The 22,405-nt window shown below is 45.6% G+C and overlaps 2 protein-coding genes and 2 long non-coding RNA genes across 4 annotated transcripts; 3 read left to right on the forward strand and 1 right to left on the reverse strand.

The window, feature by feature from the left end:
- Positions 1-1,012: 1,012 nt before the first annotated feature.
- On the forward strand, positions 1,013-3,131 carry LOC145429331 (uncharacterized). The gene is made up of 3 exons (XR_013909564.1): positions 1,013-2,079; positions 2,486-2,658; positions 3,000-3,131. It is a non-coding gene; the product is annotated as an uncharacterized LOC145429331 (long non-coding RNA).
- Positions 3,132-5,112: 1,981 nt separating this feature from the next.
- Positions 5,113-7,426, forward strand: LOC145429618 (uncharacterized). The gene is made up of 2 exons (XR_013909878.1): positions 5,113-6,991; positions 7,168-7,426. It is a non-coding gene; the product is annotated as an uncharacterized LOC145429618 (long non-coding RNA).
- Positions 7,427-7,513: 87 nt separating this feature from the next.
- LOC145429617 (uncharacterized) lies at positions 7,514-9,391 on the reverse strand. Its single transcript, XM_080303290.1, has 2 exons — positions 8,896-9,391; positions 7,514-8,017 (listed from the first exon to the last, which is right to left on the reverse strand). Exons 1-2 carry the CDS (start codon positions 9,153-9,155, stop codon positions 7,759-7,761), a joined length of 519 nt encoding a protein of 172 aa, XP_080159416.1. The 5' UTR covers positions 9,156-9,391; the 3' UTR covers positions 7,514-7,758.
- Positions 9,392-19,909: 10,518 nt separating this feature from the next.
- Positions 19,910-22,405, forward strand: irf2bp2b (interferon regulatory factor 2 binding protein 2b). The gene is made up of 2 exons (XM_026172149.2): positions 19,910-20,913; positions 21,248-22,405. The coding sequence occupies exons 1-2, from the start codon at positions 20,148-20,150 to the stop codon at positions 21,988-21,990; spliced, it is 1,509 nt and encodes a 502-aa protein (XP_026027934.1). The 5' UTR covers positions 19,910-20,147; the 3' UTR covers positions 21,991-22,405.

Consider the following 22,405-nt stretch of genomic DNA (forward strand, 5'->3'; position numbering starts at 1 on the left):
GATCGAAACAAGGTAGAGTGGGAGGTTCCTTAGGCTCCAACTGGACTTTTGGGTGAGTTGCTATAGCACCAACATCCTCCTTCAAAGGTTGGACATGTGGCTCAACAGAAGGAACATTACCATCACAAACGTCAGAACCAGTCAAGATTTTCAACTCAACTAAATGTTGTAAGATAATACTCTTAATTTCTTTTTTCGCACTATATTTCTTTACTGGAATATCAAAGTGTGCTGCAATACTCAACAAGTCATCTTTATGACATAACTCAAACTTCTCAGAACTCGGAGCACGAATGAAATCTTGTAAGTCAAAATCCATACTTAAATACAAGGCAATAACATTGTAACATTGTGCGCTGGCATTATACCGATGGCAACGTCCTGTTTTTCTGACTCAGGGGGTGCCCATGGGTCCCGTGCAGTTCCAGAAGGTGGTCACTACAGACACGAGCCTGTCCAGTCGGGGCGGTGTTTACGAAGTGTGATCTGTGAGAGGCCTCTGGAGCAATTATTAATTATCTGGAGATCCTGGCCATTTCTACGCAGACATCAAGTTCTTGTGAGGACGGACAACACCACCAAGTTGGGTTATATCAATCATCAGGGAGAGCTATGTTCACGCCACTTGCACACACTGACATGCAGACTGATCCTATGGAGCAGCGAACATTTCCTCTCTTTGAGAGTGACATGTTCTGGGCTGAGAATCAGGGAGCGGATTTGCGATCCAGAGGCGCTCCGTTATATGGCGACTGGGTTCTGCATCCAGCCATTGTAGAGCTGTGGCGGCGCTACAGCCAGGCTGCAGTGGATCTACACCGCGTTCCAAATTATTATGCAAATGATATTTTTCTCTGTTTTTCCTAAATAGTCGATTCAAATGACAGTCGGCATAATTTTCGAGTCATCAACCATTAGAGTATAATTCAAATGTTACTGAACAAAACTCCCAATGAAAACAGTGTTTTTCAAAAGTAAAAAACTTAAAATGCTTTGTTCCAAATTATTACGCACACAGAGTTTCAAAAGATTTTATAGGTTGTAGAGAATTGAAAATGGTCATTTGTTGAATTTGCAGCATTAGTAGATCAATTTCACTGACATCAAAAGTTATTTCAATCAAAAACATCTTAACAGGTCAAGTCACACAATAACACAGGACCCCGTATTTGTTAGCAGTTTTACAATTCTTGCATCCATGGAACTTGTTTTTGGAAAGTTTCTGCTTGAATGTCTTTGCAGGATGTCAGAATAGCCTCTCAGAGCTGCTGTTTGGATGTGAACAGCCTCCCACCCTCATATTCTTTTACCTGAGGATGCTCCAAAGGTTCTCAATAAGATTGAGGTCAGGGAAGAATGGGTTCCTCTCCTTTTATGCCGATAGCAGCCAAAGATGCAGAGGTGTTCCTCGTAGCATGAGATGGTGCATTGTCTTGCATGAAGATGGTTGTGTTGCAGAAGGAACAGTTCTTCTTTTTGTACCAGGAAGAAAGTGGTCAGTCTGAAACTCCACATACTTTGCAGAGGTCGTTTCCACTCCTTCAGGGACCCTAAAAGGGCCGTCCAGCTCTTTCCCCGTGATTCCAGCTCAAAAACAACTCCACTACCTTTTAGCTGACAACGCAGCCAGCCATCCACCTCTGCATCCATCTGGACCATCCAGGGTGGCGCTGCACTCATCAGTGACCAAGACTGTTTGAAAATTAGTCTTCATTTGGTTCTGGGCCCACTGCAGCCGTTTCTGCTTGTGAGTGTAACCCAGATCATTGTTTGAGTATGGGATTTCTGATTATTTGGTAGTCACTGAACGCACCACTGTGCAGTGCGCATAGCCACTCTCTACTCCAGCTACAGAGTTTTTCCTTCCATTGGTCCGATGAGGCGCATGCTGCTCTCGTGCCCTCTACGAGCTGGAAATTCGGGTACAGTAGACATTTGAGTTGCTGTAAATAGTTTTAAAAACCTTTATATGTGAAGCTAATGATTTAATATGTTGTTAGGAAAAAGAGTCTTGTAGCAGTTACGAACGTGAAGCTGAGCTGAATCCGACAGCCATTCGCCATTACACGAACCCCTCTGGTGAGTTAGCGTGCAGCTCATGTTCGTATGAAATGTTTTGTGCCTTATTATACTGCAGCGAGGTATCAAATCTACTGCTGTCATGTTTCTTAAGAAAGAGGCTAAATATTGTATAACGTGTGTTATTGGCTGACTGTTAGCAAGCTAGCCGTTAAATGAGCCTGGCTAATGTCCTGAAATGGCGGCCGACACGAGGTCAGTTACAGTGTTATTATGTTATGCCTAAGAGAACAGCATTAATAAGCATTGTTAACAGCATTTATGTTCTGTTCTGTTTTTATTTTGACAAACCTGTATTATTATAATGGTAAGTCTGTTAAATAAGCCGTTAGTGATATGGACACTAAGTCAGTGGTACTGAGGCTTATGAATATTTTTGTTAATTCTTCTGCACACTTGTGTGTAGGCTGGTTTGTTTGCCCTTTTGGTGCCCTGGATCCTACTGGATGAACTGCCTTGTGGAAGTCCTCATCTGATGACTCTGTCGAACCGTCCTGGCAAATAGATGGTCGTTGCTGTGGGTGGATGCTTCTGCTTGCTGGATGCTATTATTGGATGCTACACCGTTCCAACAGAGCGGTAGGAACAATTCAAAGGGCCCCAACGATGCACTTTATTTTTCCCTGAGCTCAGGTGATTTTCTTTTGGCCAAAGGACCTTAAAGGATACATATTTGGTTTTATTTATTTATTTTATTGTTCTTGTGACACTGAGTGGAAAGACACTACAAAAGAAGGGTTTATTATTTAAAATTGTGTCTAATAAATGTATTTATGTTAAGTAAGTGTGGTGTCCATTGTGTGCTGGAAGCCTTATTGTTCCTGTGGTGGAGCAGCTACTACCAATCTCCTTTACGAAACTAGCTTCTGACAGGATATAGATATTTGGGATACATTTGACTTCTTGTAACCTATTTTTAGAGAAACTGTGATTCTGGGTTAAACATCGGGGTGAAATTGATGACACCGACACCTAGTGAACTGCCCAAGGTCAACAGTCCTGATTTCCACGCATTAAAGGTTTGGCGTAAGTACAGATTGCGTTACATGAGCATTGGTTAGGGGTGGCTGAATAGAAGGTTTATGCACAGCTGCCGGTCTCTGGAGGATCCTACAGCTTGACGTTCGCAGGGCTCCAGAGGCACCAGCAGCTTGAAATGTCTGTTTGCAGCTTTGTAATGGCCTTTTAGCAGCTGCTCTCTGGCAGAAACCTTCATAATTGTGCCTTTATCTGCACGAACCCATGTGTGCTCTGACTCAGCCACAAATCTCTTAACATTATGGTGATCACACGTAAATTTTCGTGAAAGAGGTTTTCATTACGTGTCCAAGGCGGTCAACTATTTCACGCTTTTCAGCAGAGATCATTTTTCCTTCCTAAATTGCTTGAAAATGGAGGCCTGCTTAATAATGTGGAACATCCTCCTTTAGTAGTTTTTCCTTTAATTGGGCTCACCTTGCAAACAACTGATCACAGGTGTCTGAGATTGATTTCAGTGATACAAAGAGTCCTGAGACACAATCCCATCCACGGGTTTAATTGAAAAACAACTTATTTAATCTTTATAACGCTTAAACACTATTTGCATAATAATTTGGAACGCGGTGTATTCGCTTCCAGGAAAAATGCGGATTTTCTCCTTTTCTCCTTGTTGGGCAACGCACACGTGTGGACACCCAGCTTTGTGGCCCTCTACAGGGAGTGCAGAATTATTAGGCAAATGAGTATTTCGTCCACATCATCCTCTTCATGCATGTTGTCTTACTCCAAGCTGTATAGGCTCGAAAGCCTACTACCAGTTAAGCATATTAGGTGATGTGCATCTCTGTAATGAGAAGGGGCGTGGTCTAATGACATCAACACCCTATATCAGGTGTGCATAATTATTAGGCAACGTCCTTTCCTTTGGCAAAATGGGTCAAAAGAAGGACTTGACAGGCTCAGAAAAGTCAAAAATAGTGAGATATCTTGCAGAGGGATGCAGCAGTCTCAAAATTGCAAAGCTTCTGAAGCGTGATCATCGAACAATCAAGCGTTTCATTCAAAATAGTCAACAGGGTCGCAAGAAGCGTGTGGAAAAACCAAGGCGCAAAATAACTGCCCATGAACTGAGAAAAGTCAAGCGTGCAGCTGCCAAGATGCCACTTGCCACCAGTTTGGCCATATTTCAGAGCTGCAACATCACTGGAGTGCCCAAAAGCACAAGGTGTGCAATACTCAGAGACATGGCCAAGGTAAGAAAGGCTGAAAGACGACCACCACTGAACAAGACACACAAGCTGAAACGTCAAGACTGGGCCAAGAAATATCTCAAGACTGGTTTTTCTAAGGTTTTATGGACTGATGAAATGAGAGTGAGTCTTGATGGGCCAGATGGATGGGCCCGTGGCTGGATTGGTAAAGGGCAGAGAGCTCCAGTCCCACTCAGACGCCAGCAAGGTGGAGGTGGGGTACTGGTTTGGGCTGGTATCATCAAAGATGAGCTTGTGGGGCCTTTTCGGGTTGAGGATGGAGTCAAGCTCAACTCCCAGTCCTACTGCCAGTTTCTGGAAGACGCCTTCTTCAAGCAGTGGTACAGGAAGAAGTCTGCATCCTTCAAGAAAAACATGATTTTCATGCAGGACAATGCTCCATCACACGCGTCCAAGTACTCCACAGCGTGGCTGGCAAGAAAGGGTATAAAAGAAGAAAAACTAATGACATGGCCTCCTTGTTCACCTGATCTGAACCCCATTGAGAACCTGTGGTCCATCATCAAATGTGAGATTTACAAGGAGGGAAAACAGTACACCTCTCTGAACAGTGTCTGGGAGGCTGTGGTTGCTGCTGCACGCAATGTTGATGGTGAACAGATCAAAACACTGACAGAATCCATGGATGGCAGGCTTTTGAGTGTCCTTGCAAAGAAAGGTGGCTATATTGGTCGCTGATTTGTTTTTGTTTTTGAATGTCAGAAATGTATATTTGTGAATGTGGAGATGTTATATTGGTGTCACTGGTAAAAATAAATAATTGAAATGGGTATATATTTGGGGCAGCACGGTGGTTAGCACTGTTGCCGCACAGCAAGAAGGTCCTGAGTTCAATTCCACCATCAGGCCGCGGTCTTTCTGTGTGGAGTTTGCATGTTCTCCCCGTGTTTGCGTGGGTTCCCTCCGGGTATTCCGGCTTCCTCCCACCATCTAAAGACATGCAGCTTGTGGGGATAGGTTAATTGGATAATCCAAATTGCCACTAGGTGTGAATGGTTGTCTGTCCCTGTGTGTTGGCCCTGCGACAGACTGGCGACCTGTCCAGGGTGTACCCCGCCTTTCGCCCTGTGACAGCTGGGATAGGCTCCAGCGCCCCCCGCGACCCTCAAAAGGATAAGTGGAAGCAAATGGATGGATGGGTATATATTTGTTTTTTGTTAAGTTGCCTAATAATTATGCACAGTAATAGTCACCTGCACACACAGATATCCCCCTAAAATAGCTAAAACTAAAAACAAACTAAAAACTACTTCCAAAAACATTCAGCTTTGATATTAATGAGTTTTTTGGGTTCATTGAGAACATGGTTGTTGTTCAATAATAAAATTATTCCTCAAAAATACAACTTGCCTAATAATTCTGCACTCCCTGTATTTGAACCTCTGCAGGAGGCTGATTTAAAGCATCTGTCTTTGAAGACAGCATTACTGCTAGCCTTACGGTGTGTTCACACGATGGACGCGAATAGAGCGTCAGGTTTACATGTAAAGTCAATGGAAAGGCGCGAAGACACGCGATTGCGGGTCCCGCGAAAATTCGGAAGCAGATTTGCGTCGCCAAAACGCCAAAACGCGTGAAACGCGCGTCAGTGTAGCGCGTCTGGCGCGTTTGACGCGCGAATAAAACCACGCGCGTCAGTTTTTGTGTTGCATTTTGTGCATACGCGCGTTACACGTCTACCGCTCGAGTTGGGAAAATCTGAACTCCAGCGTCAAATCGCGCAGCTACAACCAATCAGGAGCCTGGTGACGTGGCTGTTACCTAGGTCAAAGGGGCAGGTCCAGTCAAAGCCTTTCATACTTCAATGGAGGAGAAGGCTAATCAATGCGGTAGCAAACAACTCGGAGCTGTACGACACCAGCTGCTTTCTGTACCGAGACAGGAATATAAAGGACCGAGCTTGGAGGAAGATATGTGAAGAGATCGGGCAACCTGGTAAGTTCATTCATTTCTCTTTTGAAAGTTTTCACTGACCCGGGGAAGCCGCACAAAAGCTAGCAAGCCACCGCTATTTTCCCACTGACGTACAAATATCGTTCTGCTTTTATGCATGTTGTCATTTAGGAATATATTTTATTGTTTATTAATAAACAGCACACAGTGGTCCCGCTCATCCGTCACTGCTTCGCTTTTTCACAGATTTTTTATTGCTCCGTACAGCATTGCATTCCGCAGCCTGATTGACAAATCTCCTGCGCTTGCCAAATTTATCACGTTTGGTTTTGATAACCATCACGTCCAATAGAAAAAACAGCACAAAAACACCAATAACTTTGAGCCTCATTCGGAAATAGACACCTGCACCGCGAGGGGAAAAGGCGCACGAAAGTAGCGGGCAGATGAAGACAAACCGCGGCATAATAATACTTTTATGTTTTGCAATCTACAAAGGTTTGCACTTTGAGAATCAATTGTGAGAACTGTGACCAATGTTCATGTGTGTGTGTGGAAAAAAGTGTATAAAGTGCGTGGCCAGGGGCTAGTTATTCTGAGAACTCCTGCTGCAATAAATGAGGGACCACTGTCTACTCTATGATTATTATATTCAACCTGTTAACATTTAATACTGTATTGATAGAACCACCTGATTCTGCAGCAGAGCATCCCCCGTTGCTTCTCCTGGCTCCCCAGTCCCTGAGCTCCTGCTGCTGCACCCACAGGTATGTACAGCAAGCACTGATACCTTTTTAGTCGGTGGGATTCCCTTGTGATCACCTTTACTAAATATCTACAACCAATCTGATTATATCCTGTTATTGTTTTTTTTTTTTTCAATGTTGAAATTAAAATCTAGTAGCAGCCTTCTCATTTCTTTGTGTTTTGTGCTGTTTTAAAGGCCCACAGAGGAGGACGGCTCCGAGGCAGATGAGGGACGGGTCCCAGGACGGTCCATCGGTGGTGGAGCTGGCCACCCTGGTGTCCCTGAAGAGTCCACACCAGTCTCCAATGGAGCATTTCCTCCTCAGCCTTGTTCCTGCTCTGGAGAGCAGCTGGTCCTTTTTATTCCTGTCTCTCTGTAAATACTTATATATTTATGTTTAATGTTTTTCTGTGTGAGAATTCTAATATTATTTCAAATAAATGTTTATAATGACTAATGTCTCAGTTCTACTACACAGCAAATGTTGGCACACGACTTGACACATGTAGAATTTATTTCATATTATACTAATGACAAAATATACTGATACAGTGGGATGCAAAAGTTTCGGCAACCTTGTTAATAGACATCATTTTCCTGTATAAATCGTTGTTACAATAAAAAATGTCAGTTAAATATCATACAGGAGACACACAGTGATATTTGAGAAGTGAAAAGAAGTTCACTGGATTTACAGAAAGTGTGCAATAATTGTTTAAACAAAATCAAGTAGGTGCATAAATTTGGGCACCACAAAAAATAAATGAAATAAATATTTAGTGTATATCAATGTGTGTGTCTCCTATATGATATATGGGGTGCCTTTGTCTGGACGTGCTTCCCATCCAGAGCTGCACAGCACAGTGGGAAGTTCCAGTGCTCCTGGAGTCCCTCTGTGATGGACCGCCAGTCTCCAGGTGAAGGCACAGCCATGAAGTCGTCCACTAGACGGTCCCAGATGGCCGTCGCTGCCTGGGGGGTGATCTGACACACCGACTCTGTAACTGAACGCTTGGTGCTGAAGGAGTCCGCGGTGACAAGGAACCTGGACAAAATTGTTCAAAATCAGTATTATGTGTACTGCAGTTACAAAATACATTATTCAAATTCCAAAATACTTTTGTGATGTCAGATTTAAATCACAAAACTTAAATCTTACATAAAACATTTTGTAATTATAAGGATAATTACAAAATGTATATTAGATAATATCTAAAACAGTTGTTTTATTTTAACTTTAACATATCATAATTTGATTGGTAGCAACTTTCACAACTACAGTGTGCCAATCACTCATAATTCCTAAACATGTCAATCAGGTAGGAATGAAGTGAGACATTAATAGAAATAAAGAGTTGTGTGTTGACATGTAGCCCTTTCCTTGCTTAAATCATTAATATTTTTGAAAAATTAATCTGTGATAAGACATAGCTTATCAAGATAGAACCATGTAACTAAAGATGAGCCAAACTCAGTTTTATCTAACTCTGTTTTAATAAAGGCTGGTGACGCCTGCTATAGAGTCTGACAGCTGCAGGGATTATATACAAATATTCAACTATCCCAGAATCAAACCAGGTCTAAATAAAAAGGAGTGAGTATCACTACAAAGGTTAACTCAGTGGTCCTAATGCTACAGTTTGATATCAGCAAACACCGAGCGCATACATTGATAGGACACCACAGCCATGCTATCATCGCAAACACTGATAACAGCATAAATCGAATTAATGATGAGACCTTCTGAGTATCACTAGAAATATTATAAACAGTCGTCTCTGTACCACAGTTTGCTTTCAGTAAACACCGACAGCATTCACTGTTAGCATAGCACATCCATGTTAGCAGTGTATAAATGGATGGTTTAGCATATATTAGCACAGGTATCAATAAAGGACTACCGTATTAAATACTTTTACTAACCTCAGGCAGACGGACAGCCGCTCTGCAGGTGGGATTGAGCGCCTGTAGTTGGTGTCTAGGCGGGCGATGCTGGGACCGACGAGGGAAAGCAGGTCCTCAAACTGGCCGACGGTGATAGCGCTGGAATCGGCCGTCATCCAGGCGCAGCTCCTGGAGCAAATGGTGAAACTCACCAAACTGCTCACGCCTCTGAAGGACCTGATGGACCCAGGTACGGCGAGGACGTCTTTTACGCCGCTGCTCTGCTCTCCACAGTACATAGAGAAGGGAGACTCTCTTCAAGCGCTAGCTCGACAGCTGCCATCTTGCAAAGATACCGGTCTGGCACAACTTCCTCCCACATTCCTCTCCCACATTTCCGGTTCACGCGCGTTAAAATATGATATTTTGGGGCGCGATGGATTTTTCTTGGACACGCGTGGAGACGCGAATGTGCACGCGTCAAATTAGGGGCGTTTGGGGCGTTTTGTTCGCGTCCATCGCGTTCGGTGTGAACACACCGTTAGCCTCCGCGAAACGTGTCAGTGACATTCGCGAACTTTCAGTGCACCCATCATCGGTTTACCCTGGGGCAGACCAGGGTGTCACTGAAGCCCAACCCGGCCTATGTGCTTAAGGCAGTTGGGGCACGTGTGGTTATTGTCCTGTCAGCATTCTCCCCACCCCCTTCCTGTTCAAATTTTGTATGCATATTTGGACAGGACTAAGGAGTTTCAGAAAAATGACCAGGTTTTCCTTTCATGGGCAGGCCCTTATAAGGTCAGGCCTATAAGTAAGCAACATCTCTCACTTTGGATTGTGGAGGCGATTGCTCTTTGGTATAGGAGTATGGGGCAGCAGGGACCAGACGGCCTGTGGGCTCACGCCGCTCGAGGTCTGGCAGTGTCCTAGGTCATTTTCAGAGGGCTGTCAATCCAGCAACACAACATTAGATTTTTTTGCATTGTCTCACTGTCTGACCTTTTTCATTTTTTTTCTCATTAATTTTACAATTGCAACAAGAAGTCATGTATATATTTTAGGGGTGCAACGATACTCGTATCGATATTGAACCGTTCGATACAGTGCTTTCGGTTCGGTGCACATATGTATCGAACAATACAACATTTTAAATTTATTTTATCAACTTTCCTTCTGACGATGCTGTCTGTGTTGAGAGCTCAGTGGATCTGTGTTCGACTACTCCGCCTAGGCTGCACTGTCGAGCGCAGATCCACTGAGAGCAGCGCAAGCTAGCGAGACAGAAGTTAAGCTCGTTGCAACATGGCACATTGAACCTCCCCCACCATCATTCAGATCTGGCGTTTGGAACTATTTTGGTCTTCATGTGACATATGACCCTGAAGGTAAGCGCGTCATGGACAAAAGTAAAACAGTATGTCGGATGTGCCACACAATGCTCAATTACATGGGTGGGAACTAGTGTGTTAGCGCAGTTAGGTCGTTAACGTGTTGGCTGTCCAGCCCCATGCACGGGGCTGGTAGCGTGTAGCTCGTTAACGGAGATTTGCCGTATTGTGGCGTTAACGTCATTTCAGATTAACGCTGACAGCACTAGTGGGAACACAACGAATATGACTGCACATTTACGCCGACATCATCCTAGTGCAAAGACAAGTGGAAGCAGACAAAAACAACAAGCAGCATGCTACAAACTTTACCCGAGTCATTTAGACAGCCGTTAGCACATGACTCTCCTTATGGATGTCATGGTCCTGGGTAGGTGACCCAGCTCTTTAAGTTTATTATTAGCATTTTCCAATTTATTATCATGATTATTATTATTGTTTGAGTTCTACGTGTTATATTCGGTCTGTGTCTGTATCTGTCTGTCTATGGTGTCACCCCGTCTGTTTGTGAATCTGTCTGTTTAGTTCAATGTCTTGTCTGGTTCCATGTGTCTGAGTTTCCTGTTTTATTGTGAAGGTCTGTGTCGTATGTGAGTGTGCTCAGTTTACGTTTCCCCTGTCTCGTCAGCTGTGATTTCTCCCAGGTGTGTTCCCCTCCTGTCTCTTATCCCTTGATTACTGCCATCTGTGTATTTAAGCCCTGTGTTTCTCTGTGTCAGTGTCGCACCCTCAGATTATGCCTGTGTGTTTCTGTTCTCCATAGTCCGTGTTCACTTCAGGTTTTGTTTTTGTACCAGCAATAAAGCTGAGGTTTTGAGTTTCACGTTTGTGTCTGAGTCCTGCGTTTGGATCCTCCTCTCCGCCTGCCCGCACACAGAGCCCTGACAGAACGACGCGTCCAGTAATGGATCCAGCAGATTCACTGAGGAAGCGCAGCTCCCGTTTTGACGGGACCCGGCTTGCGCTTGGAGGGCCTCCGTGCTGCCGTTCCTCGCTAGCAGCCTACCCTTCAGCCCACGTACCTGCTTATTCCCCCCGGACGCCCCGGTCTCACAGAAAACGCTCCAGCCGGTCCCGGGAGGAGTACTATGAGACCGCAAGCAATCAGCTCACGCCTGCACAAGCTTTTTACAAGATGTTAGGGATTATTATCGTGCCACCTGACTCACCCAGCATTTCCACATCACAGCAGGAGCAGCCACAGCAGAGTCCTCCCTCGTCACATTCCACCAGCGCTGCTCCCTCTTCAACAGGGAGGCAGCGAACACGCCGCCAGCACTCACAGCTCCAGCAGGAGCCTGGGATTCTTTTCAAACAACCACCTAGGGTGAGTGACAGAGTCTCCCTTCATTCACTTTTTGTGCCTAGGGATAAACAGACTGTTTCCCCCAAAGCTGTGAATGCCAGCTTCGTGAACCCTAGAGCTCATGTTGCTCCTGTTTGGAAAAATAACAGTATTAGTTCTGAGAACGTGTATTTTCCTCCTGGTTCAAGAGACTGTGCTCCTGATGTTCCTTCGGACCCAGGAGTTAGGACTGTTTCGTCTGGAACTCTTTATTCTGGGGCTATGTTTATTCAGTCAGCTGATCAGCAGCCACCTTCAGCTCAGTCAGCTGATCAGCAGCCACCTGTAGCCCAGTCACCAACTCCACCACCATCACTTTCATCTCAAGTTCAGTCTTCACCCCCGCTGTCCATAGCTCAGGCTCTACCACAATCAGACTTTCTCCAAACCTTGTTACAGTCCATAGCCCAGTCAGTAGCGCAGTTAGTGGAGGAATCATCAGCTTTGTCATCTGCTAAGTCAGCCACTCATCTTCACCCTCAGTCAGGGGTCCCTGTTGCCTCTGGCCCTGCATCTGCTCCAGCTGGAGGGCTCGAGGAGCCCGTCCAGCCCCAAGTTTCGTCAGCTGGAGGGCCCAAGGAGCCCGTCCAGCCTCAGGTTTTGTCAGCTGGAGGGCCCGAGGAGCCCGTCCAGCCTCAGGTTTTGTCCCTGCCAGAGGCCCCTGTGCCTGCTGGTTCTGCCCTGTGTGTTCCAGGGGCCCCTGTGCCCACTGGTCCCGAGACTGTTTTCGCTGGAGGGCCCGAGGAGCCCGTCCAGCCTTTTGCATCGTCAGCTGGAGGGCCCGAGGAGCCCGTCCAGCCACCAGCTGCTCCACCAGCAGCCTCATCCACGCCTGCAGCAGCAGCCGCATGCACAGTTTCGTCCATGCCGCCGCCTGCTGCAGCGCCTCCGTCTCCGGCTTCCACGCCGCCGCCAGCTGCAGCCTCCGTGTCTTCATCCTCGCCAGCTGCAGCCTCCGTGTCTTCATCCTCGCCAGCTGCAGCCTCCGTGTCTTCACCCACGCCGTCGCCTGGTCCGGCTTCAGCTTCACCCACGCCGTCGCCTGGTCCGGCCTCTGCATCCGCTTCAGCCTCGCCTGGTCCGGCCGCAGCGGCTTGTCCTGCCTCGTCTGGTCCGGCCGCAGCGGCTTGTCCTGCCTCGTCTGGTCCTGCCTCGTCTGGTCCTGCGGTTGCCACACCATCATCAGTTCCAGCTCGTCCTGTTCCACCTCGTCTCTGCCGGCCGCTTTCCTGGCCTCTAGTTGGGCGTCGTCGCTGCTGTGGACGACCTCCTGAACGCCGCCGCTGCCTTCCACGTGGCCGGCCCCCGGACTTGCTCTGTTGCCACCGCTGCCATGCGCACGGTCGGCCCCCAGAACTGTTTGCCCGTCACCGCCGTTGCCGTCCGCACGGCCGGCCTCCAAACATGCCCCGCTGCCGCTGCCTTTCGCACGGTCGGCCTCCCGAAATAAACTGTGCTGGCCTTCTGACCTATCGGTCCCCAGGCCGACCTCCTGACCTACGTTTTGGACTCTGCTCCCCTGTGTGGTTTTTGGACATTTTTTTTTGGTTTTCTGGGGGGGCTCTTCTTTTGTTCTGTTCTGGGCCCTCCGTCCTGTGCCTCCCGCCGCCCGCCCTGGCTTGGTGGTCTGTTTGTCTTTTGGGGCTGTCGGGGGCCAGCCCTTGAGGGGGGGGGTACTGTCATGGTCCTGGGTCGGTGACCCAGCACTTTAAGTTTATTATTAGCATTTTCCAATTTATTATCATGATTATTATTATTGTTTGAGTTCTACGTGTTATATTCGGTCTGCGTCTGTATCTGTCTGTCTATGGTGTCACCCCGTCTGTTTGTGAATCTATCTGTTTAGTTCAATGTCTTGTCTGGTTCCATGTGTCTGAGTTTCCTGTTTTATTGTGAAGGTCTGTGTCGTATGTGAGTGTGCTCAGTTTACGTTTCCCCTGTCTCGTCAGCTGTGATTTCTCCCAGGTGTGTTCCCCTCCTGTCTCTTATCCCTTGATTACTGCCATCTGTGTATTTAAGCCCTGTGTTTCTCTGTGTCAGTGTCACGTCGTACCCTCAGATTATGCCTGTGTGTTTCTGTTCTCCATATTCTGTGTTCACTTCAGGTTTTGTTTTCGTACCAGCAATAAAGCTGAGGTTTTGAGTTTCACGTTTGTGTCTGAGTCCTGCGTTTGGATCCTCCTCTCCGCCTGCCCGCACACAGAGCCCTGACAATGGGGACCTGATATGTTTAATATGCTGCTGAGAATATAGCCCAGAAGAAGCGTATAGTAGAGCTTTTATTTTGGAAAGAGCCATTTCTCTGTAATAAACTCTCTTTTCCAAAGATGAGTGATTTCTCAATCAGATTTATTTTTTTTATTACTTTGTTGTTTCAGCAACATTAAATTTAAAAACTGTACTTTCGAGTTAAAATATATATTTATAATTTTAATAAATGACAAATTAAAAAGGCATGAACATTTTTTGTATCGAAAAAAATCGAACCGTGACACCAAAGTATCGAACCGAACCGAACCGTGAATTTTGTATATTGTTGCACCCCTAATATATTTGTATGTGTGTGTCCCAAATAAAGGAATTTCATGTACATTAATGGTTGTCTTTACCCATGGGACATGATAAATTTCTGTATCATTTTTGTAATTGCAACTATATTCACATGAACAAAATCCCAGCTAATCATGTAACTCATATATGTACTGTGAATGTCTACTCCAGTGTTTCTTTACATTTCTTTAGGATTTTTTGGACCGATGGCTAGAGATCCAGAGCAAAACATGGAAAACTTGTGCTTATGTATTGAAGTGTTGAGTGAATGATGTGGGAAATGTCAGGCATGCTGTCGCTTGATGTTTGTGTTTTCATGTAGGAAGAAGGATCACATGCAGAGGTTCCCCTTGCCTTTGATCTGCAGAGAGTCAAAGGTCACTGGGAAAAAGGCTTTCAAGTAAACTGAGACAAAATTAGCTATGATGTAATCCTGATTAGGACACTCCAGCGCTATATATCAAATAGATAAAAACAAAAAACAGGACTTCGCTAACTCACAGGAAACCCTCGTAGAGCAGCTGTCTTCCTTTGATACTCTACCTGCCTGCAGTCAGCTGAGACTGAAGAAGTCACTTGGATGAGTGACAAAATGTTTCTCCCACAAAACGCTACGTCCAGATGAACAGAATCCACTTTTGGAGACTACCTCAGGTGAGTTTCTGGAATAGCCTACATCTGAGGTTATCAAACCATGTGAAAAACTACATGACACAATAAATACATATTTCAGTATATACAAATATACATATATACAAAATCCCTATGAACAGCACACATACTTTAATCAGTTACATATATAACAACACACCATGACAAAACTCTACTAACCCTGTCACAGAGGCTCTTAAAGAGGTGACTGAGCTACTGCAGCCATCTATCACAACCAGCTGGGAATAAAGGGAGGAGGCAAACTGGGCATTTGACTGGTCAGTTAACTGGAGTTTTCCACTTCACCTCAGTTCATCTGTAATTAGCTCAGAAAAAGTGAATGCACTTCATATTATTATTTATAATTTTTTGCATGGGTTGAACTTGCACAATGAACAACAATAAACTACACATTTAAAATAACAGGTGACTGGTGAGGAAATTATACTGTGAGATAGAGCAGGAATTTATATATATACAACAGTGATAAAAAACAAACAAACCCCAAAGACAATTAAAATGAATTTAGTTAAAAACAGTGAAAGTAAGACTGACGTTGTGTATCAGAGAAGTGCAAATTGCTTTAATAAATAATCTGTACACTATAGATGTAAGATAAACGGCTGCATGAAGCTATAATAAACAATATGTTTGGCATCTTTTGCCTGACAGGCGTGTAAACCTGTCCCAGAATGAAGTTATTGTACAGCTTTATAGAGAGAGGTTTTCTAAAGTGTTCTTTATGGCAGCGAGGCTGAATCACTCTGCTGCCTCAGAGGTGTGGAGTGGGTGTGATGGGCTGTCTGTGATGGAGAGGGTAGGTTCAGTGACCTCCTGGCCCAAATTCTGACCAATGATTCTTCCGGCCTCGCAGAGTAGTTTGTTCATCCTGCTGGCATTTCTGGCACTGACGCTGCCCCCCAGCAGACAGCAGCAAACTAGATGGTACTCACTACCACAGAAGAAGATCTCCATCATCAAAGGATATGAGCTTCATTAGAAAGTACAGTCATTCTTGATCTGTTTAAAAAATGTTCTCTCAAGTTTTGGCAATGAGAGTAGGAATAATCAGGGATAGCTCAGTAGGTAGAGTGGTGGCCCCATGATCGGAAGGTCGGGGGTTCGACTCCACTGAACGGCTACCCTGAGGTACCCCTGAGCAAGGTACCGTCCCTACACACTGCTCCCCGGGTGCTGCATTGGTGGCTGCCCACTGCTTCACTGGGTGAATGGGTTAAATGCAGAGGAACTATTTCCCTATGGGGACTAACAAACACATACACATTATCATTCCTACATGCCTGAGTCTACTGTCTACCATGTATAGTCCAGTTTGGAGATCCTTCCCAGATGCCTTAACCCCCCCCCCCCCCCGCCTTCCCATCTTGGGTCAATTGTTCTCAGTAAATCACATGACAGGGTGGGGCAAGGTCTCACAGTGGGTTCACCTGAAGCCTTGGCTGATTGTGACCCACACCCGTTTTCACACCTTGGCTCGTGTGATTAGGCAGAGGATCAATAGGGGGTCCATGACCCTCTTTGAGACACTCCCGATAGGGCTTAAAAATCAGGGACTCTTAAAACTAAAGAAGCTTCTTGGATAAGAGGTGAAACAGCTTCAACAAACTTAAAGACGTCCAGAGACTTTTCTTTCCAAGCTCCTCAAACAATGCCTGAGTCTAAATTGTCTCCAAAAAGTCCTTTTTGCTTGTCACTGAATTACAGGTTTGGCATTGGGGTAGTTGCTGATGATAACTTAAGAGGGATGGTCGTTTTGCATTAAATTTTTTATTGGAACCCATTAACAGCAAAGCCTTCTTAAACCCTAAACCTTAATCTGACCTCCACCTACCCATTACAAATGTAACTACATGTTGTGTTGACACAGTCCTCTCATCCATTTCTGGCCACTCAGCAGTTTTTTAATTGACTGGAAGGAAACAGAGAGGTAAACTCCACCAACAGTTAGTGTTTTGGCAGAAAACTGCAGTGCAACAAAGAAACACCACACACAAGTAGAAATGCTGCCAATGGTGTCGGCCACTTGTGTAGGCTCTATGGATTCGACACTGAAGTTAAAGTCTCAAATGAGATCTCGGTGTTAATGAGCACATTCATTTCTTTGTATAGGTTTCCCATCATTCAGATCATGGCAGACTTAAGCACTTGAGTTGAAGGCAACTGGACTTCTTTTTTAGGTTCTTAGGGATGTTTCCCCTACTCCTCTAAAGTGTTTGATGAAGTAGCCTTTTGGATGAGAGGTTACACCTCATGTAACCTTACTGCATTTCAGATCTCCAATTGTCTACCTCTCCCACTGAAGATTTGACTAAATGCAGCTCATGTTGACTGTTGTCCAGAATGCAAAGAGTTCTGTGCTCCTAAATATTTGCCTACAGCGGCCAGTCATACACTGGCAAAACAGGATACATTGTTCTGCTTTTTCCCTCTTACTTCCTTTACCTCATTGCCTCCATCATCTGACTGAGCAAATGAGGCACATCATGATGTCTTGAAGCCTGACTGGAGAAATGATGACTGTAGGGTCTCTACCTTACTATGTAGAGGCAACTATAGTTGTGATTTGCCACTAGATAAATAAACTGAATTGCGTGAGCATTGCCCAACAATTCTTGCTTTTGGGACCAAGGTCACCTCTCTAATTGTTTCTCTCTTTCATAATTGAATGTACAGAACTTCTAGGCTCACCCAAGTAGGGGCTGACTCTGGTGGCTTATCTCTGCTACGTCTCTGCTTTTTGCAGATGATATGGTTCCTTTGGCCTCCTCGGGCTGTGATCTTCAGCTCACACTGGGATAGTTTGCAGTCAAATAGAGCTAAAATGGAAAAAAATAAGCTGTTGAATGACTGGTCAATTGTTTATGTTCCTATGTTGTATCAGTCTGTGTTTCTACCCTGAACTATGGCCATGAGCTGTGGATGGTGTCCAGGACATGCTGGCTGATTTGTGGTGTCCACCCAGTAGATCTGGAGATGATGACCAGGAAGAATGAGATCTGGGTGTCTCTGTAGAAAATAGATGGATAAATGGACATCTATATGATGGCTCACGGGTGTTTTTAGCACCAGTTTTCTACACTGTACTTATTTCTAATCAATTATGCTGATTATTCTGTGCCTTTGGGCTTTACCTGCATTTAATAAACTTGAAAATACATGCTATTTTTAATGCAACTGGGTATATTATCACTTTAAATTTAATGGCTTTCTATTACTATCATTTTTAAATACTTTCCATTTCTATAATATTTTACTTCAAAAAGTAGGTTTTGGTTGAATTACTGCCAGTTGTGTTATTGCTTTCTATTGCTATAACTATTCATACCAGTGAGAGGAAAATGATCATTTCAGCTCAGCAGAAGTCTGAATAGAAGGGAGGGAGGTCTACAGTTTGCCTGGTAACAGCAGCTTAATTCTGGGATTGGCTTCTGCAGTGTTGATGTCAGATGTGCCTGGCAACGAGACTGGAATGCAACAGAAGGATTTAACACCCACTCAGCGTCACACCGATCTCCTAAACAGAACTGCTTTAACACTTGTTGCCTTGACACTGCAGAGTTGATTATTTAAATCCGACGATTATTTTTTCACTGTCTGCATCTTTGGTATTTAGAAAAACACTTGGAGCCCTGCAGACAAAGATAAGAATTGAATGAAAAGAGGTCCCACTCTGCTTCAAACTCCACGCATCCCTTTTCAAACCAAGTATAATATGTCGTGAAGCAGGTCGGTGCCGGTGTCATAAAAACTGCATTTGGAACCAGACACAGCCTTGTTTGTCATGTTATTGTCTTTTTACATGTGTAGTGTCATTATAATAAATTTAAATTACACACACAGTGACTGTATTTAACTGGTTGTTGCGATTTTAATGTTGTTGTTTATATTTTTCAGGTTATAAGATAAGATAAGATAACCTTTATTAGTCCCACACGTGGAAAATTTGTTTTATACTGTTGTATCTCTAATGTTTTGCTATTTTACCACCAATAGAGAAAGAGTTAAATTTGCATATTAGTACAACAGAACAAAGTAAACATGGCACCTCCGTGTTGGCTTCATCTTTCAGCTCTGGACGTTCCTGCTTTGTAAAAACACTCTGTAAGGTCTGAGGGGTGTCTTACAAAGGAAGTTCAACACAGCCGGGCTTTCTTTGTGTTAACTGGTTTAACAAAATCTCTCAGGTCACATGGCTCAAGGAACACCTTTCAGAAAAATATCCTTTGAATGCTGCTCACTCCATCGAAGACATTATCAGATGATGATAAATTGAAATCTTTAAAGAACATTAAAAATTAACAGTAAAAAGAATCAGTGTTGCAATGAAGATAAGAAATTGGTCTGTTTTCCTTCTCTCAACCGGTCGCAGCAGATGGCCCCGCCCCTCCCTGAGCCTGGTATATATATATATATATATATATATATATATATATATATATATATATATATATATATATATATATATATATATATATATATACATATATATATATATATTCTGTATGTATTATTGTAGGGTCTACCTTACATTATAAAGTGCCTTAAAGCAACTGTTGTTGTGAATTGTATAAATAAAATTGAATTGAACTGAAATTAATGCTGGAGAAAATCTTTATTCTAGTGCTGTGAAACGTTAAATTGGATCATTTAAATATGAAAGCTTACAGTCCCACAGGCTGGCAATGTGGAAATGACTTCAGTTTGACACAGATCAAAGTGAAATGATTTTTCTTAATTGAACAGGTGTTTTTGGTGTGTTTTAGGAGCCGCAATTCCTGCCGAGTGAAAGAGACCCAGCAGCAGATTAGATTATAATCAAGTATAATGTGACTATGTGTGTTGCTTTTCAACATGCTGTAAATAACGGGGTTTTTTTATATGATGAAAAGCAAAGTGAGCCGGAGTCAAATTCCTTGTTTGTGTGCACAAACTAAAAAATAAAGATAATTCTGGCTCTACGATCGCTGCCGTGTTTTATTACACTCCCAATAAAACACAGAGCGGTCCCTCTTCGCGGGTATACAATATCTTCAAACGTAAACGCTCCGGACAAAGGGTCCCGCATGCGCGTCGTCGAAGAATCCAGTAAATAGAACCCAGGAGCACGAGCAGTGTCTGTGCTGACGTCACGGCCGTACGTTGAGAGCTGGAGCGGAGTTGTAAGCGCGAGCTCAGACGGAGGCGCGCCGAGGGAACAGCTACAGCTATGGTGCTCTGTTCTTCTTCTTCGTGAGGACGAAATCAGCCAATTTTATTCTCGTTGACGTCTTTTTCTCCGTCTTCTCCGCGACGTAAACAAGCCGTCGGACATTTTGAAATCGCTTCGGGGATACAATATGTCTTCCACGGTGGTCGCTGCCTCCAGAAGGCAGTCCTGCTATTTATGCGATCTGCCCCGCATGCCGTGGGCGATGATCTGGGATTTTACCGAACCCGTCTGCCGTGGTTGTGTGAACTACGAAGGTGCCGACCGGATTGAATTCGTTATCGAGACTGCCAGGCAGCTAAAGAGAGCACACGGCTTTCAGGAGGGCCGCTCTCCCGGCCCGGGGAAGCCCCAGCACGCCGGGAAAGAGATCAATCACTCGGTTGGGGACCTGGGCTCTCGTCCCCCTCAACCTCTGGATCGTTATCCGCTGTCAGACAGGCCGCCGCGGCTGGGCCCGGAGTACCAGGCGGGCAGGCAGGCGAACGGCCTCCCGATGCCCAACGGATTTCCCAAACCCGACGAGCCCCCTGAGCTAAACCGCCAAAGCCCCAACCCCCGCAGGACTAGCACGGTTCCTCCTAACTTGGTGCCTTTGGTAAACGGCGCGATACCTGCCATACATCCACTCAGCGGCCGCCCGACACAGATCTGTCTGCCCGGCGCTCTGATCGCGCCTGTCCCCGGGGAGCACGGCAAGCGCCCAGAGGAGCTGAAAGACAAGCACCGGGCGGACAGCATGTCGGACATGTCGGACAGCCACAAGGACTGGATAAACAAAGGCAAAACTGTCAGGGACCTGATGCTGCACACGTTCGACGGCAGGGTAAAGAAGGACCACACCGCCATGCAGCGGGTCATGGCGTACGAAATGAGTGGCACTTCCTCAAAAACAGGTAGGCTGTTTGTTTTGTGTCTGCACTAGAATGTGGTGAGCTGGCACGCGCCATGAAAACGGGAACTAAACAGCAGGGAACTAATGTGTCAGCACTTCACACACGGTGTGTCGTGGATTTACGCCATCGTGACGGGTCCGCCCAGCCACGCTGCTGGCATGCACCCGTTCACCTCTTGTGTGAGACAGCAGTACGGGAGCAGGTGTGTGTGTGTGTGTGTGTGTGTGTGTGTGTGGTTGTTGGGGGAAGGGTGTTTAGAAATTTCCTGCCTCGTAGTCTGCACAGGCCGGGATGTTAGTGTGGCTGTTAACCCTGCTGCTTTTCCTTTGCACAGACAGAGGGAAGCACCCTCGGCCTGGGAAGAGGAAGGCCTCCCCTGAGCCAGACTGTGAGAGCAGTGTCCCCAAGATGAACGGCAGTGAGGGCCAGCCATGGCTCCCCTCACCCTCTGAAGTCCTGAAGATGCCCCCAGCTGCCCTGCCAGGCTTCTCTGCAGCGCCTCCATCAACCATCTCCCCCCACTCCCGCACCACACCACCTGAGGCTGCCACAGCGCAGAATGGCCAGTCTCCCATGACTGCACTCATCCTCGCCACCGATAACGCAGGCAGCACGGGCTCACCTAAGGATGGCAGCCAGGTACATTCCACCGTGGCGGGGGCACGACGGAACAGCGGGAGCCCCCTGTCACCCTCACAGAGGAGGTTGGCCCAGAGAGAGGGGCCTGTGAGTGCCAACCCCTCTGCTCCGCATGGTCCCGGCAGTATGGAGCCACCGCCACAGAGCATTCCGGATTCCTCTGTGCCGCCGGGCAGCGTGCCGCTGTGCTGCACTCTGTGCCATGAGCGGCTAGAGGACACTCATTTTGTCCAGTGCCCTTCAGTGCCCTCTCACAAGTTCTGTTTCCCCTGCTCCCGGGAGAGCATCAAGCAGCAGGGGGCCACCGGCGAGGTGTACTGTCCCAGTGGTGAAAGGTGCCCGCTGGTTGGCTCCAATGTACCCTGGGCCTTCATGCAGGGGGAAATAACCACCATATTGGCCGGAGATATAAAGGTAAAAAAGGAGCGGGACCCTTAAAAAGTTCTCCGACTGCTTCTCGTGAACTTGTTTCCCTCTTGTAACCCAAGTATGGCAACAACAGCAGGACATAAAGTAACAGACACAGCTCACCCAGCAAGCTTCAGAGGGGCTGGCAGACATGTACATAGTGAACACAGGGGAGTGTATACTTCATAAATGTGGCTGTAAAATTTGACTTCTTTCTTTAATACATTGTGTTTCTTACTGTTTCCAGTAAGACTTTTCCTTTTTCCCACCACAGCTGTTTCTTCTTAGTCTGTCGTTGTACTTTAGGTCTGCAGACAGTCCCTGTCGAGCATAGAATGTGACTAATTTGAGCACTTGGCAAAATCCTTTAATAAATGAAACAAAAAATGCTTCTAGCTGTACATGTATGCACTTGCCAAATACAGTTTCAGAACTTGTAATAATA

Source organism: Astatotilapia calliptera, chromosome 6 (genome assembly GCF_964374335.1).
Source record: "Astatotilapia calliptera chromosome 6, fAstCal68.1, whole genome shotgun sequence".
NCBI classification, from domain to species: domain Eukaryota; kingdom Metazoa; phylum Chordata; class Actinopteri; order Cichliformes; family Cichlidae; genus Astatotilapia; species Astatotilapia calliptera.

Excerpts from the sequence above, each read along its gene's own strand:
- irf2bp2b (XM_026172149.2), top strand. The coding sequence starts at position 20,148 with ATGTCTTCCACGGTGGTCGCTGCCTCCAGAAGGCAGTCCTGCTATTTA. Across the intron at positions 20,914-21,247 it reads TGGCACTTCCTCAAAAACAG|ACAGAGGGAAGCACCCTCGG; the intron begins GTAGGCTGTTTG and ends TCCTTTGCACAG.
- LOC145429617 (XM_080303290.1), bottom strand. The coding sequence starts at position 9,155 with ATGTACTGTGGAGAGCAGAGCAGCGGCGTAAAAGACGTCCTCGCCGTA. Across the intron at positions 8,018-8,895 it reads CGGCTGTCCGTCTGCCTGAG|GTTCCTTGTCACCGCGGACT; the intron begins GTTAGTAAAAGT and ends AATTTTGTCCAG.